The sequence below is a fragment of the Saccostrea echinata genome, unplaced genomic scaffold (genome assembly GCF_033153115.1).
Source record: "Saccostrea echinata isolate AGI-Se365-2 ecotype Australia unplaced genomic scaffold, CSIRO_AGI_Sech_v1 ptg000010l, whole genome shotgun sequence".
NCBI lineage: Eukaryota > Metazoa > Mollusca > Bivalvia > Ostreida > Ostreidae > Saccostrea > Saccostrea echinata.
The window spans coordinates 13,907,053-13,924,861 of NW_026889759.1; the positions used below are offsets into that span (position 1 = coordinate 13,907,053).

General features: G+C 33.5%; 1 protein-coding gene across 1 annotated transcript in view; it reads left to right on the forward strand.

Moving 5' to 3' along the window:
- The window catches only part of LOC133184457 (uncharacterized), a 30,109-nt gene extending 16,025 nt beyond the window's left edge, over positions 1–14,084 (forward strand). The window contains exons 7-17 of the mRNA XM_061319545.1: positions 93–193; positions 829–1,048; positions 1,352–1,473; positions 4,094–4,265; positions 4,865–5,017; positions 5,937–6,110; positions 10,301–10,388; positions 10,891–10,957; positions 11,368–11,478; positions 11,647–12,094; positions 13,456–14,084. Of these exons, the coding sequence (XP_061175529.1) occupies positions 93–193; positions 829–1,048; positions 1,352–1,473; positions 4,094–4,265; positions 4,865–5,017; positions 5,937–6,110; positions 10,301–10,388; positions 10,891–10,957; positions 11,368–11,478; positions 11,647–12,094; positions 13,456–13,973 (2,174 nt within the window). The 3' untranslated portion in view covers positions 13,974–14,084. The remainder of the gene's footprint in view (positions 1–92; positions 194–828; positions 1,049–1,351; positions 1,474–4,093; positions 4,266–4,864; positions 5,018–5,936; positions 6,111–10,300; positions 10,389–10,890; positions 10,958–11,367; positions 11,479–11,646; positions 12,095–13,455) is intronic.
- Positions 14,085–17,809: the final 3,725 nt, after the last annotated feature.

Genomic DNA, 17,809 nt, shown 5'->3' on the forward strand with positions numbered 1-17,809 from the left:
CCTTTTCTTCAAAGTTTAAAATAGGCAAATATATGTTGTAAAAGAAAATGATGGTGATGAAATAAGTAAAAATAAATTCTAACATGTTTCAGATCCAAGTGCAGCCCCTGTACTTGCCTTAGGAAGTTACATCAATGATCAAGAACATTGTGTCAGTGATATGGATGACCGTCGAGTTGTAGTTTTGTGGAAGGTAATCCTCAATGGTTATGATAATTTCATAAACATTAATGTAAGCTGTCTTGATGCAAAAAGTCATGAAGTACCACTCTCATTACTAGTGGTTACATAAATGTTTTCAATTAAAACAGAATATGAGCTCTTCATAAATTTAGTTTAACAAGGCCATCAAAATGTCCAGTGGTAGTGCTGTTAGCAGGTATTTTGATATAAAGAAATCAGAATTATTCAAGTATAAATCATACAAAAGTGGTCTTGAAAAGTTTTTACCGATTTTCTAGGATTCCAACATTATAGATAGTTTGCTTTTATTTAGATCTATTCTTTAAAAAAGAACCAAATGTAGCAGTCTCGATTTTGATACAGATTATTTGACTTGTAAAGACAAACATTTGTCATTTAGATTGATATTGTGCACTTAAGGTCTTGTAAAATTATAACATAATTTTTCTGATACTTTACACGCAACAAGGAGAATGATTATTAAAGGATGCATGGTTTAAATAAATATGATGTAAGTTTTGATAACATAGCTATTGAAATCAGTATTCAGAACTTTATAAAGGAATAGAAAGGCAAAACAAAGAAGGTACAGGTAATTACAAATTTACATAAAACTCAGGAAAATGTTGTCTTAAAATGTTCTAGTCAATAACAAATATGGAATCCCACGGAAAAGACACGTACTACGAAGTCCACTACCGTCAGATTGGGGACACAAGGACAGATAAAATGGTGGTCAAGGAGAGGATAATGAAAGTAGACTTGGATCTCAAGTGTAGAAAGGGCTACAACATCCAGGTCTATGCTGTCAATGAGTTTGGCTTGTCTTCTGTGTTTGGATCTATTCATATTCCACCCAATGGGAGTAAGTATTTCTGATGAAGTGTACAGTCAAGATCTATTCGTCCAGATGCTTTGATTACTGAAATGTATCTTTCATGATTGGTAGATATTAATGTAAATTCTTTTTCCACATAATTCGTCAAGAAGGCAAATCATCTGGATTATTATGGCTTGACTATATCATGATAAAGTATAAATGTTTACAATTTCTTTTTTGCACAAGTCAATGTACACTGAAGCCTTTGGTTACATGCAGTTCTTATTAATTTACAAGATAATATGTGATATTGATATCTTTTTACTGATTTAAGTTTTAACATTGTAGCTTTAGAAGTGCCAAAAAATGTTCAGGTTGAGACTGATAACAAAATTGTTAATGTTTCCTGGGACTACAATCCACAGAAAAATGTCAACTTCACTGTCTACTGGTGTAGCAAACGAGGACTGGTAAGTGTATTTTAATTCTAATACATAATGGAAATTTTACTATGTGCATCCTGTGAAATCTCTAATTTTTTTCATTGGGTTAATTTGGGTCCCTGCATAAAATGCTGGAGCTGTATTGTAATCACATTGTCTATCCATCTAGCTGTCCATTTAACTTTACAATTGTGGCGTCACAATGAGACGATGGAAATGATTAAAAAAAATATAGGACAGCAAAAAAATTCAAATATTGAGTGTATTTTTGTTGGTTTTAAAGTAGGGATGTCAACGAGTACCCGGTTAACCGGGTACTCGATCGAATGTCCGAGTATCGAATACTAAAAATGGTACTCGGTAACTCGGATGTGTATTTTTTCTTATTTCAAAGTACTTATTTTTATCAAAAATTTATCAAAAACTAATTTAAATACATGTATCCATATGGTAATTATAGCATGTAGTCTTCTACACCTCTAAAACACCAATTATCGCCTGTGGCTGTGTATATACAGTAATTAGTGATCCAGCTGTTCTCACCTATTGTGGTCCTTAATTTTTGGATGGCTTCAGTGATTGTTTTCAGTGAACATCGATGCTCTATTATCTTCAAATCATCTTTAAATTATTTAGTTAATATACGGCAGCGAAATCGGACATGCATAGAAATGCCGCTACTCACTTCAAAAGTGAAGAAATACTTAGAAATAACTAAATATTTAAAAAAAAAATGTTGAAAGTCAGCGTAGTAAGTTTAGTCAGTTAGTGTATACGGGGGAAGCAATCAACATATAAAATTGTTTCCCCTTAAACACTAAACTTACTATAATATAAGACTAAACTTACTAATAATATTAGACTAGCGATCCCAACAACGTCCGTTGCTTCTCTTTCGCTAGTCTAATCATCACAAACCTGCGTAACAGAGTGTCCTCCTTTTGATGAAATATAGATTCTAAACAAGAACTGTAAACCATTTGTAATTATTATACCCCCGCTCCGAAGGAGAGGGGGGTATACTGTTTTACCCTTGTGTGTCTGTCTGTCTGTCCGTCTGTCTGTCTGTCTGTCTCTCCGTAACAAATTTTGGTCGCAGTTTTCTCAGCAACTACTCATTGCAGAAGCTTGAAATTTTAGCACAATCTTTGTTTAGGCATGCCATATGGTGGGATTCATTTTTGTACGAATTCGATGTCAACTTCCTGTTTATCCGTGCGTCTGTCCGTACCATACATAACAAATTTTGGTCGCAGTTTTCTCAGCAACTACTCATTGCAGAAGCTTGAAATTTTAGCACAATCTTTGTTTAGGCATGCCATATGGTGGGATTCATTTTTGTATGAATCTGATGTCAACTTCCTGTTTATCCGTGCGTCTGTCCTTACCATACATAACAAACTTTGGTCGCAGTTTTCTCAGCATCTACTCATTGCAGATGCTTGAAATTTTAACACACTCTTTGTTTAGGCATGCCATATGGTGGGATTCATTTTTGTATGAATTCGATGTCAACTTCCTGTTTATCCGTGGGTCTGTCCGTACCATACATAACAAATTATGGTCGTAGTTTTCTTAGCAACTACTCATGGCAGAAGCTTGAAATTTTAGCACAATCTTTGTTTAGGCATGCCATATGGTGGGATTCATTTTTGTATGAATTCGATGTCAACTTCCTGTTTATCCGTGCTTCTGTCCGTACCATACATAACAAACTTTGGTCGCAGTTTTCTCAGCAACTACTCATTGCAGATGCTTGAAATTTTAACACACTCTTTGTTTAGGCATGCCATATGGTGGGATTCATTTTTGTACGAATCTGATGTAAATTTCCTGTTTATCCGTGGGTCTGTCCGTACCATACATAACAAATTTTGGTCGTAGTTTTCTCAGCAACTACTCATTGCAGGTGCTTGAAATCTTAACACAATGTTTGTTTAGGCATGCCATATGTTGGGATTCATTTTTTACTAATCCAATGTCAATTTCCTGATTATCACTGTGTTTGTCCATAATTGAACTTGTGTATTCACATCAGAGCGGGGGTATTATTAGTGAGCATTGGCTCACAGACTTCTTGTTTTTGATCTAATAATTATGTCTTTTGTGTTTATTTGATAAATAAATTTAATGCCAAAAATCATTTACGTTGGAATCAGTGTTTATATAGTACATTTATACACGTTATAAAAACAGCCTTGGGGTTTAACGGGGTTCAAGAAAATTAACACACTTGTATTTACACTTTTACCGAGTACCCGGGTACTCGATCGGAAAAACGTCCGAGTAACCGATTATCAAAAATTGACAGATTTGACATCCCTATTTTAAAGCATTGAAATGTAAATATAAAGAATGTTTTTTAGTTTGTGATTGTTATTGGTGTGTAAATTACACAGACTTGCATGTAGGCATATTTTTCAGGAGGCGCTAGCATTGCTCATGAAATATGCCTAAGTGACAAGTCTTTGTGATTTAAAAACACCAAAAACAATCAAAAAACAAAATATCATTCCTTAATTATTTCTAATTATCTTTAAAAGCGTGCACACAGTAGACAAAATAAAGATGTATGTGTAGTTATAAACATGATTGAGTTTTTAACAACCATCAAGGATTGAAGGATTTGTAAATTTGAAAAATACAGAGAAAAGAAGTCAGCTGGAAAATAGCAGGGTTTGGGAAGTCTTCCATGGTATTTAATGCCAAGGATTTTCATGAGATCAGTGACCTCAAGTTTGGCGTATCAGCTGATTCGCTGACCGACAACATCAGTAGTGGATTTGAATGGATTACTTGTGTTTACAATAGCAATGAAGGTATTTTAAAAAAAAATTTTTATTTTGAATTTAATCTCATAGAGGTATATAAAAATAAATAATCATCAGATTTCTAAAAAAAAAAAAAAACCCAGAATCCATATCATGGGTTGATTCCAAAAAGGGAAGTTAACTTCTAAAAATAAAGGTTGTGGCACTCAGTCTTAATCTGAAGAAGATTGGGATTGATGGTATCTGGTTACTCATTTATTGATGGATGAGCATGATAAGATTAACAATGCAGGTATACATATCATTAATTTTTTAGGTCAGTAGGTCATATATTAAAGATGTGAATATATATTCCAAAATCAATGTCAGTTTTGAAGTGTGTTCATAATGGTTTTGGGTATTCTAATTCAGTTTTTTATATGACATATCTGAAAATTACAAAATCACCAAAAAGTGATGCTTGAGGTATGGTCAAGAAATACAATATAAATTTAAACTACTACCATGTAACTGCTGTTCACTTGTATCCATATAGATCTCTGAAAGGATAGACAATTTATATCATTTCCCTTCTGTTAATTTGAAAAAAAAAACCCAGATGTCACTATGGCAATATCTCACATTGTTGATTTAATTCTGTATTCCAGCACCTGCATCTCCAAGGAAGGTTTCCATTTTATCCAACAAAAATGGCCTGGTCATCAACTGGATTCCACCTACCTGTGATGGTTTAACCTCCAAACCAGTCAAGTATCAACTCTCCTGGTGTCAAACAAAGGATAAATCTGACATTTGTCAAGGTACATGCACTTATATTTTGAAGAGAAGAAAAATTTTAAACAATTTGGTCAGAAATTCCAAGAGTGGGTGTCAATCAGCTGTGCTGGACAGTTTGTACTCGTAGTACTTCAATGATAGAGTACACTGCACTCATTGACTTGCTGGCTTACATAACAGATTTTCTGAAAATTGTATTTGAAATTGTAGGCAAGTAATTTCATCATAAAATCAACTGAAATTGTGCTGGGATTTCCTTATACTTCTTAAAGCAGGTCAATTTCCCAAAGTAATGAAAGGCCTTTCCTGAGTCACACTTGATTTTTCTGGGAATGTGTACTTCAAGTCATGCTTTGATGCTGCATCTGACCTTTGATCAAGTTAAATGGCCAAGAAAAAATTTTTGCTGACCTTGATGTTGAGAAGAGTGGATGCTATACCATCGGCATCAGTGTTAGTGTTGCCTCCCTGTTAAAGTTTTAGGAGCAAGTCCATTCCCAAGTACATGTAACTGTAAGCCCTACCTGGGCCAAACTTGCATGGATGATGCATCTAGAGATGGATATTACCCAACCTGCTTCTGATACTTGATCTGACCTACATTTTCCAAATGAGTGACCAGGTTAGTTTATAGAGCATGTCCATTCCCCAAGTAACTACTTTAAGCCCTCCTGGACCAAATTTGCATGTATGATGCATCTACAGATGGACACTTCAAGAATTGCTTTTGTTGCTGGATCTGACCTACATTTTTCAGATGAGTGACAATGTTTATGTGCGAGAAAATCACTATGATTTTCCCTAAAAAATTTCAAAAAGTTAATTACACTAATAATATATACCCATTCTTAGGCTAAAATGGCTAAATTTGTCATTAAAATGTTAAAAACCTGTTATATTGTATAAATGTTGAGACTCATGATTTCTGATAATTTCTTTAAGGTCCTTTGATGACCAGGTATATCCAGGCTCACGATTCTGTGGATTATGTCTATCAGTTATCAGAGGGGGATATAGAGATGTCCAAGTGGTATGGTATTGTCATCAGATCCATTTCCAGTTTGGAGAAGGTGTCTCCTCCAACAGATATGTTTCATGGCAGACCAATCAGAACCTGTAAGTGTTTTTTGTGTCATATATACAATTAATAATACATGTATTTTTTTGTTCACCAAACTTCAGATATACATAATGTAATTCTGTATATGTGTAGTTGAAAGTTCAAATTACAGGTAAACTTTGGTATTTTGAATGACATCTTGATTACAATGGATATGTTGAAGTGAGTCGGTAGTGCCAGCCACTTTTTCCTTATGTACTTTATTTTAATCTTGATATCTCAAATCCTCAGATATCCTGATATTTTTCTTGGCCCGGTTTGACTATGTATTTAATATGGTACATAATTAGATGTACATCGTATTGGGTAATTTTTCATTTCTCTTTGAAATGTTCACACTTGAGTCTTAACAGCAAGATCAAGCAATGAGGAATATAATGCATGCATATAGCATCTGTATACGAAGGGGAGAAAAAATTGTTAAATTCATGACCCCTACCCCCCTGGGGCCTGAGTGGTGGGGCTAAAACCATCAAAATTAATGCAATCTTTAAAAATCTTCTTCTTTACTCCTGGACATCAAGCAGGCAAACTGTTGGCATGAATGTAATAAGCATTGAGCCCTCTACCTAAATTGTGAAATTTATGGCCCCAGGGTCAGGGGTTCTGGTGCTAGGGTGGGGCTCTGTTGAATATGTAGTGAAAATGCACTATTCTTAAAAATTCTTCTCCTCTGCTCTTGGGTATTAAGTAGGGATGTCAACGAATAGTCGACTATTCGACCATCAGTCAAATGGACCGACGATCGAATAACGGAACGACATTTGAATAAATAAATTCAATAAAAGAGTGATAAAGAGATGGAATTCTCATCCAATACATTTGATTTCCATTAGTGAACTCTTCAAAATTAAAGGCGCATTTGGTCGCCTGACTGGGACGGCATGAACGTTGCGGATAATACAAAACATGCCAATCTCAATCCAATTTTAAATGTTAAATGTATTTGTCATTCCATTTAAAGAATAGAAGAACTAAAAGACATATGTAAAAGAGCGAGAGCCCTAAATTTATCATCCATTAATAAACAATACGATATTTCTGAGGCATGTGTATTGTATTAGATGTACCATACGATAAATAGATACATACGATCAACAATAGATATAAATTGACATCGTTGTCATACCTACTCTTGATGTATATTAAGTCCACAACAATAAAATATTTCATTTGCATTTTGTTAGGATTTGTTCATCGACATTCAACATATTGTTTACATGTTTATGTTACGTTTATCCCAGAAATCCTGCGAAATTTGTACATTTTCTGACTTTTTCACAAAAGAGCGCACTAAGAAGTATAACTCTTCCATAGTGGAAATAGAACGTATTGAGAAACCGTCTTTCCCCAGACACAGTCGATAAGATAATTTTCCTCATTAAAAACTGCTGACTTTACATGTAGAAAGTACAGTGATTAGAAATGCTTCACTTCCGCGAGAATTATTTTTCAATTAATGTGTTGTTTTTGTAATAGAATTATCTCATCATACTGCGCTTTCTTTGTAAATTTATTAATTGGACTTGATCTCATACCATGTACCCACTATAGCCGTGACATGTTTGGACAGTAGGATAATTATTATAAAATTAATATTCTTTTACATATTTTAAAGACATTTTGATAATTGGTACAAAAAAGTATATTCAAATATTTAACATTATCATGGGCACTGTGTGCCCCCCCCCCCCCCCCCCCCCTCATTTAAATAAGCTTTAAATTGTAATTTTTTTATGTTTCCTAAAAAACCGACTTTACAGACCGATTTATGAACAAGATTGACGGGGAAATCCTACATTTTGGAGAAATTAGCGGTCTATATTAAGTAAATATAAACACGCTATTAACATTTTAACTCCAAGTGAACATCTGTGTGTAACATTTGATGTAACTTTTTAATCAATTTAAAAATGGGGGATTTGGGGTTAAGTACGTGATGTACCAGTGAAGTTTGAAATAAAATTTTAGTTTCCAAAAAGTTTTGAATATATTCGACTATCATTCGAATAATGCAATCAAATATTCAACTAAAGAAAATAAATATTTTGACATCCCTAGTATTAAGGAAACAAACAATATGCATAGTTATGATGAGGAAAGGTGTCTCTTCTAAAATTGTGAGTTTCATGGCCCCTGGGTCAGGGGTTCTGGTGTTAGGGCGGGGATCTAATGATTATATAGTGAAAATGCATTAATTATTCAAAAATCTTCTCCTCTGCTCCTGGGTATCAAGCTGATGAACTAAGTACATACAGTAGTTATGATGAGAAAGAGTGCCTCTTCCAAAATTCTGAATTTCATGTCTCAAGGGTCAGGGGTTCTGGTGTTAGGGTGGGGCTCTGTTGAATATATAGTGATAATGCATTATTTCTTTAAAAAGCTTCTTCTATGTTCTTGGATATTATGAAAACAAAATAAATACATAGTTATGATGATGAAAGGTGCCTCTTCCAAAATTGTGAATTTCATGGCCCCAGGATCAGGGGTTCTGGTGTCAGGGCAGGGTTCAATTGAATATATAGTGAAAATGCATTATTTCTTTTAAAAATCTTCTCTGATCCAGGGCAAACAAACTGAATGCATAGTTATGATGAGTAAAGGTGCCTATTCCTATATTGTGAATTTCATGGCCCTTGGTCAAGAGTTCTGGTTTTAGGGCGGGGCTCTAATGATTACATAGTAAAAATGCAATAATTCTTTGACAATCTTCTCCTTTTCTCATGGGTATTAAGCCAATGAACTAAGAGTATAGTTATTATATGTAAGGGTTCCTGTTCCAAAATTGTGAAATTCATGGCCCCTGGGTCAGAGGTTCTGGTGTAAGGGCGGGGCTCTGTTGAATATATAGTGAAAATGCATTATTTCTTTAAAAATCTTTTTCTTTGATCCTGGGTATTTAGCAAACAAACTGATGCATGATGAGTAAAGGTGCCTCTTCCAAAATTATGAATTCATGGCCCCAGGGTCAGGGGTTCTGGTGGGTGGGGCTCTAATGATTACAAAGTAAAAATGCAATAATTGTTTGAAAATCTTTTTTTCTCCTGGGTATTAAGCTGATGAACTAAGAGTATAGTTATGATATGTAAGGATGCCTCTTCCAAATTTGTGAATCTTATGGCCCCTGGGTCATAGCTCTGGTGTTAGGGCAGGGCTCTAATGATTACATATTGAAAATGCATTAATTCTTTGATAATCCTCTGCTCTCTTTCTGGGTGTTAAGTAAGGTTACTAAATGTAAAATTATGAAGAGCAAGTGTGCCTCTTTTGAAATTGTGAATTTCATGGCCTCTGGTTTAGAACATGAATCCAATTTAATTGTGGCGAAGTTGTTGCATGATACTCAGGTGACCTATAAGGCTCCTGGGCCTCTTGTTGATGAATGATGTTGCCATGGTTACTAAATTAAAATAGAAATTTCTGTAAAATACTTTCAAAATACTACTGACCTTACAGTATGATCTGACTTTGATATAACTTGGCATGGATGTAGACTGCACTGAGATACATAATTGTCTTTATCATCTTGATCATTTTTTGATTTTGATGAATGATGTTGCCATAGTTACTAAAAATAGAAATTTCTGTAAAATTCTGCCAAAAGGCTACTCTGCCTACAGTTTTAGTCTGATTGCAATTAATCTTGCCACAAAAACAGACTAAACCAAGGATCATTATTCTATTTATTTCTGTGGCAAAGTTTCAAGTCCCAAGTGCTACTTTTCTCTTCTTTTTCTAAAACTTAGGCAGAGTATTTTTTTCCCTAGAAGTTAATCATGTCAGAGTTGGTGAATGGGTTGTAGCTTTTTAGTTCAGTGCTTTGTGGTATTGCTTTGCACTTAAGAGTTATTAAATGTTTATACAATTATGAAAATCATTTCTATAGAGAAATATAGTACTGGAAATCCCTTTTTATTTGTAAGAACTTTATTTTTGCAGAATTACACCAGACTGTCTGCTCTTGAATTTTTGTTATCGCGTATATTTTTTATTAGTATTTACTAAATATAGCAATAACCAGAATTCATGAAAATTGTGTCCTGCTTATGAGAACCAAGTACCTATCTTGTGAAAATAATGTATCACAAAAATTTGGTGATCTACAGTATTTATTTATCACCGGTAGAGTAAATGGGCCACATTCCAGTTCTGAGCATTAGTAATGTGACATTGCTTTATTTTGTAGATATGATCACTGAGGAGATTATAGGAATTGCATTAGCAGCTGTCATTGGTTTGATTTTCTTTGCTGTTGGTGTGTTGTTTATCATTAAGTAAGTGAAATTTTCCTTCATTAATCCATGCAGGATAGTACAAGATAGCAAAAATCTTCCCTTTAAACCATAGGTTTAAATTTGTATGTTATTCTATTATGTAAGTCAATAAATCATATTGGATTGCTTAATGTCGTGTGTTAAATTATAATATTTTTTCAATATGGACTTGAGATGGGGAAAATCCAAAGATAAAAAGTTTAAGACATTCAAGGTGACTAATATCTAAAACCTTCTATAATGACTTTGTCTCTTAATTTTCAACTGAAAATAATACAACAAATGTAGCCCTTTTATCCAGTCAATCTGTAGTTATATCCAATTCACAGAAAATAATATTAACCTTAAACAATATGCTTTTCTAAGTAGTCAGTATATCTTAGGATTGATAATAAAAATGGGCTTTATTTGTACAGTAACTTGCCATTGTGGGAGACCAAGCACTTGTTGAATATTTAGAAGGGTAGGATACTGTGAATGAAATATTCCATATTTTATTTAGACACTGTTACCATGCTGTGAAGAGTGCTGTAAAACTAGATCCCATTCATCTACCCACAGTTCAAACTGTAAGTCAGGTGCTATGGAAATTGTATTCTACAATTAAAGGAATTTAAACCTCTTTATTATAATGAAAATTTGTTTGAATGATTTATCCATAAAATTGTTTTTCCAACCTTAATTCATGTGCATTGTTTTTGTACCAGTACATTTGATTTCTGGAATCATAGTAAAAGTTGCTGATAAAATAAAAATCTAATGAGTGAGCATTTTTGGTATCAAATAATTTATTTAATTTGACAACATTCATGCTGTTATTTTATAACAGCATTGTAAATTTGGTACCCAAATATTTGTGTAAATTGCATGATATTTCAGGTTTCTCAACATTATAAATTAGACTCATTACACTGTTCAAGCTGCGATATATAGATGTAGAAATGATGCACAGTATAAGATGTTACATTTTTCCCTTCAGAGCAACACAGCAGGGAGTGGTGTATTGTCTGCTTACAAAGAAAACTCGACAGAGACTGAGCCTCAAAGTCCAATACAAATACCCCAATCTACCTCACCCCTCATCAAACAGGTAATGTCACCCCATCACAACCGTACAATATCCCAGTCTACCTCCCACCTCATCAAACAGGTAATGTCACCCCATCACCACCTGACATATATTACTTTGTCAGAGGTAGGAAAATATAAAAATTTTGTTTATTTTTAAAATATTTACAAAATGTCACTTCTTTTGCAGAATGGGGTCCCTTTCCAATTTCAGTACAGCATGGACAGTGGAAGAGGCAGTCTTCCAGTGGAGGATTTCCTGGATCATGACCTCAAACACCATCCAATTCCAGAGATTGCTACTCCCAATGGATCCATACCAAAAGACCCAGTTCCATTTCTTTCTCTATCCTCACCTTTATCATCACCAAGCCATGAAAGTTGCTTGAATGTGGAGGCAGTTGATAACTGCCTTAAAGCCAGCAGTTTTGAAGGAAGTGTAGAGTGGACCTCCTCCCCTGCTCACTATAGAACAATTTGCCAAGACACAGAATCTGACTCTTCATCGGATGAGACTAGTAGTGTGGCCAGTGAGATGCAAGAAGAAGAAATTAAACCTTATGTTAAAGCTGGCTCTCATAGTTCCTTGGACAATATGGTCACATTGCCTGGCTACATGAATGATTGTGTCACCTCAGGTTAGTTAGTTAATCCATGCTGAGAATCTGCCAATAATGTTCAAAGGAAAAGATACCACATCAACAAATCTTCTAATAATTAATATGAAAACATGTACCTTACACTGAGTATGTATTTACATATATTGATGTGATCTGTTAATCATCTTTTGTAATTTTACTTCCTTTAATCTTAATGTTTGATTTTGATTAGGGATGGCATTTTGTAATCGGTTAACCGGTTACTCGGTCGGAACGATGGTAATCGGTTGGAAAATCTGAAATCGGTTAGTTGGAAAAAAATTAATATATGTGTAAATTTGAATAGAATTTCCTGAAAATTCAATTTAAAAAATACAGATAAAATTTTCTGAAATGTTAGCATGTTCATCTATTTAAGCTGATTTGGAGATAATTAAGGCTCTCCAGATTGACATAGCATGAGGGTAATTGGTCACTTTTCGAGTTGTTAATTGCTGTCTAAACACATGTCATTACCCACCCTGTCCTGTGTTTCTTTAATGATTTTAATTAAATGATCGTTGACTTCTGTGAACTGATCATAATGTGTACCTTACCCCATCTATCCTTTGCAGTTACCTATCAAATTATATTCTAAAAAAAACATCGTAAGATAAGCGATAATTCAGACTTAATTTTGATTATGGTGACAATGCAGACTGAACTTCCGTGACATTTTTTCTGAAAATTTTTTAATGCATCTGCAACCTCATGATGTTTCATGGGTTTCTTAATTTTTTCTTTGCTTTTTTCCTTTTTTTTTAGCCCATTAAAATTGAAATACAATATATGCTATGTAGTATTCTGATCATATATAAATATAAGCATAATATTACTACATGAACATCTTTATAGTCTTACTTATTTGAGTGTAGCTATGTCGAGAATTTTTGGTACGATTAACCGACTAATTGGTCGGAAAGTCTTGCGGTTAACCGATTGGCAATTCTGTATTCGATTGCCATCCCTAATTTTGATACTTTCATTAATAGCAGTAACAACTTATCAGAAAAAGAAAAAAATAAAGAATGTAATCAGGCATGAACTGATCAATTACCTTTTATTAACCACTGTAAATCACTTTTTATTTTAAGAGAACTTTATTTTTAATATTACGTGAGACTGTCTGCTTGCAAAAATGTCATTCTCACATATAATTCTACTATTCAAGAATATATCGAGCAATAACCAAAATTCATGAAAATTTTGTATTACATATAATTACCAAACAACAATCTCGCAAAAATAAGGTGGGACAAAAATTAAGTGATCTACAGTAATTAACCCTGTAACGAACTGGCTGACTGCCTGTAACAAACTTATTAACCCTGTAATGAATTGGTTAACTGCCTTCTTTACAGGATCACCAGAATCAGATGGAGAAAGGCATGTGAAATGTTGCTCAACAACAAACAAATTACTAACACACTCCTCACTAAAAGTAACAAACTGTATCTGCTGTATAGAGCGAGAAAATGTTAGTCAGAACTTAGCTAAGAAGACATCTCTACAAAATACCTCGCCAATGCTCAAAGTTCAAGTCATATCAAGTAGTACTCATCCTAACCCTGCATTTGATCAAGGTGAATTGCCATCCAATGGAGTGATGAAACTCCCTGCTCTAGAAATGTGTAACATTCTAATGGCTGTTGACAGCTCTTGTTCAATAGAGAAAAGACTGTGTGCTGATGAGGTGGATAATGTATCAGTGAATTCAACTGATTCCACAGACTCCCAAACTTCAGCTGATAAGGACATGGGCAGTGTTTTAACTTCCAGTGGTGATATGATGGCCAGTTCAGACTATTTACCTGTAGATTCAGTACAGTTTGGTTCCTCATGTTTTTCTCTATATGATAGTAGCACTTATGTTTCTTGATTCTGTTTGTCATTTCAATATTCAATGTCCAATTGTAAAAATGTCCAAAATAAGGGTTTAACATGAGGTGCCTCATAAAATTATTTTCAGAGAGAATGAAGTATTTTTTGTGTGTAATTAGTTTTCCATTGATTGTTATATGTTGTGTATTAGTATTAGATAAGGTTATGGTTCAAGTTTAGGCTCACTGGAGCCAAATTCAGGATTTAGTCAGCTTTTCTGATTATATTTTGTCCATAGTCTATATGTCTATTAAAGGTGTTTTTTTAATTTACAAACCTAAAAACTCAGTCCCAGAACATTATTGTTTTCACTAGTCTTAGTGAAAAAAAATATGGCTTTCTGCAGTGTCTGGAATACCAAAATGGCTGCCATGATTTCTAATTTCCTGTTTCCTGAAGGACAGGATGTGATGTCAGATCACCAAACCTGGCAACGTGTACCTCCAAAAGTTTTACAATGGTGTAATTGTACTTACAAGGTGCTCTGGTGGCTTTTGATTGGCTTTTTTACTACTATAAAACAACTTTCTGCTCAAGCAATAAGCTTGGCACAGATTTTCAGATATTAGATGTGTTGAATTATTTTGTAGATTGATTGAAATTCCTAGTTCAATGGCTGTAGTAATTGATTTTGGATCTGCTTGGATATTTTTTTTTTTTACTGTTTTCTCTACTATAACTACATGTTAAACCTCTTGTCTTCTCAAATAAAATAATATACTTATTTTCTCAATTAATTTTTTTACCTCATGAAAATACTTAAAATTTTCTCATCATTTATGCATCTTTTCACATATATTTAAATGCTTTCTTATATGAAGTTTTCATTGTCATAAATGTTATTTACTCAGGTGAGTAATGTGGTACATGGGTTCCTTTGTATGATATTATCTTTTGATGGTACAGTTATAACTTAGACGCACATTTTAATGAGAATGATACATGTTTATATTTAAACTTGTTCTCACAATACTTTTCTGCATTTAAAAATTTATTGATACCAGGTTATTCTTGGTCTATGCTGTCAAATCAGCATTTCTAAACCGTTGGTTGATTTATATGAATATTTTAGTTCCTTTTACATAAATGTCTTATTTTTTTTGTTTATGACATGCAACAGTCAGCTTTATAAATTTGTTGTTAATTGGTAAAGCTAGAGGGGTGCAATATCTCTTCAGGGACATTTTGTTTACCGGTACATCAGTTAAATACTGTACTTGTTTACTGGTACATAGTATGCCAAATAATTCTAGTCATAAAGAAAAGCTTTAAATTACTGGCAATTCATGTACTGTGTTCTTCAATTGTGTTCATTTTTTAAATTCCAGTCACAAATGATTATGGTACACTGTCTCATTTTATAAGATAGAATCTTTTTTTGTCTACTTAACCTTTCACAGTTGGTAAATCCATGTGTGAATATTTGTGCCATGTATTTTGATATATTTGATATACTTAAATTTTTGGGAAACAAATGTTAGTTGTTGTATAAAAGCATCATATATTTTGAATACATATTTCTGTTTATACATCACAAAGAGAATACTTTGTGTCTGAGTTCATACATTGCAAAAAATGTTACATTGTTAAACTCAGATCTCTTTTTATGACCAAAAAATTTAACCAGGTTGATGCTTTTTTTGCTTTTCGTGCATTCCCTGTTTTTCATTTGAAAATATTGTTCGGGTTTTATTAACTACCTCAATAACCATATCATACACATTCCTCATTATTTCTTTAAATTTTATGTACTTGCAATTCATTTCATCATTGTATTTCATCCATATTTTTGGTAGTGGGTCAGATATTCAAAATATGAAAAAGAATATAATAGGCAAATAATATCCCCTCCCTCAAACAAAGGTTTGGGGAGGGAGGTTTATTGGAATCACCATATCTGTCTGTCCAGGTAATATGACTTTGTAACTCATACTTTGCCAATATTTTCTGTCAACCAGAATGTGTATGATTACCTTGAATTAATTTAGTTCATGAAGGTCACAATCCTTGTTCAGGTCATAACATGTAAAGAAAAATATCAGAAACTTATACTTGCCCAACATCATTAGGTCATAAATCAAGGTCAAGTTCGCAGGTTTTCAAACTTACTGGCCAAATTGACATAACTTTGATAGCAGTAGAGCACACTAGGCTTATTCTGATTACCTTTGACCAGACAGGTGTAATATGACCCTGATTCAAGGTCATTTGAATAAGTTAAGGTAAAGTATTCAAAGTAGTATTTACCAGGTCATAGCAATGTTTTGAAGAAATTCCCTGATAGCTGCTTATGGTCAGGGGACGTGCATATTTTCAAATATGGATGTTTTGAGTATGCTCTGCGGGGAATATTAGTCTGATTAGGAGTGTTCTTTTTGTCAGAATTTTTAACAAGTGGCTATATTGAGATTTTTTTTCTTTTTGGTGTAGATTTTCTATTCTGTGATTAACTAGATATGATTGACAGTTATCTGTCAAAACATATTCAAATTCTTGTAATGGGGGAAAAAATGAAGTTGGAAGTGCACTTTTTCTTTATAAAAATGGTAAAACAAGAATTGTCTTCTGTTTTTCAAATGGGGCAAAAGAATTGCTGTAATTTTATATGCATTCAACAAAATATTCAATAGACTAGTCATAATGATCTCTTGTAATAATGGGAACAGCTTTTTTTTCAAAGACAGGGTACAGATTTGAATAATGGTGACTCAACGTTAGTGAACTTGCAATATGGAGTGTAAGATCGTTAACTTTTCCTTGGATGCTTAATTGTGATTGGTGGAATTTGCACAAATATCAAGCATGGCCTTGGAGCATAAATTGTTCACAGCCTTTTGTAAATTTGAAACTTCAGTTAGGGGTTATTATTCCCCTATATGGTAGATGTTCAATCTAAGTTTATTTTCAATCATCTTTGCAAAGAGAAGTAACTCTTGAATGACACAGCACTGGAATGACATAGCACTTAAAAATCTACAAAATTTTCATTCTCAAAAATTGCCCTGTATCTAAACTAAACCTACTTGAATTTTCATTTTTATCACTGTCTTCTCTAAGAAAAATAATTAAAATTAAAGACTTTAAAGTACTAAACCATAATGTTATTCTTTCTCTTCCGACCTCTCTCTGTAACTCAATGCAGTAAAATTAGTTTAACAACCAGCCAAAACTTTTGACAAGCTTGTGATGAGAAGAATGCATGGTCACGCTCAAATTCAGAATTGAATACATATCATAAGCTTCAACAACACACAATTATATTGCTCAATTTGTCTTCCACAGAGTCTTGGTTAAATAATGTAGAATAGTGAAACATTTCAGTTGTACATATTTGAAAGAAATAAAGATTTTTTGTGACTGTGTTAACAAAATGTTAATAAATGAAAAATTTACCCCAATTTCATCTGGTGTGTTTTTTTGTTATATTTACTGGTTAAAGACCAAAAAGCCCATGCATCAGTAGTCTTATACATAGGTCAAGATTTGTTGTCTGAATTTTTTACTGTAATAGAAACCACATGAAATTTGAAATGTTATTAAAGTTTTTTTTTTCCATTTTATGCCATTAATTTTAATTTTCAAGCATCAGTTTCTAATAAATATTAATGTTATGAATGACTGAAATTTTGACTCGGGTCCAAGACTGCTTCGTGAACCTGGGGCCTGAGATGAGCTCATCCAAGTTTTGTGGACCTGGCTCCTGGGCCATAGAACTTTAAGACTAGCTCACTTTTGATCTATCTCACTTTTACATAAGGAATCAATAAATAGTGGAAAAGTGAGACTAACATCAAAAGTGAGCTTGTGTCCAAGTTTTATGGCCGTGAAGCCTGG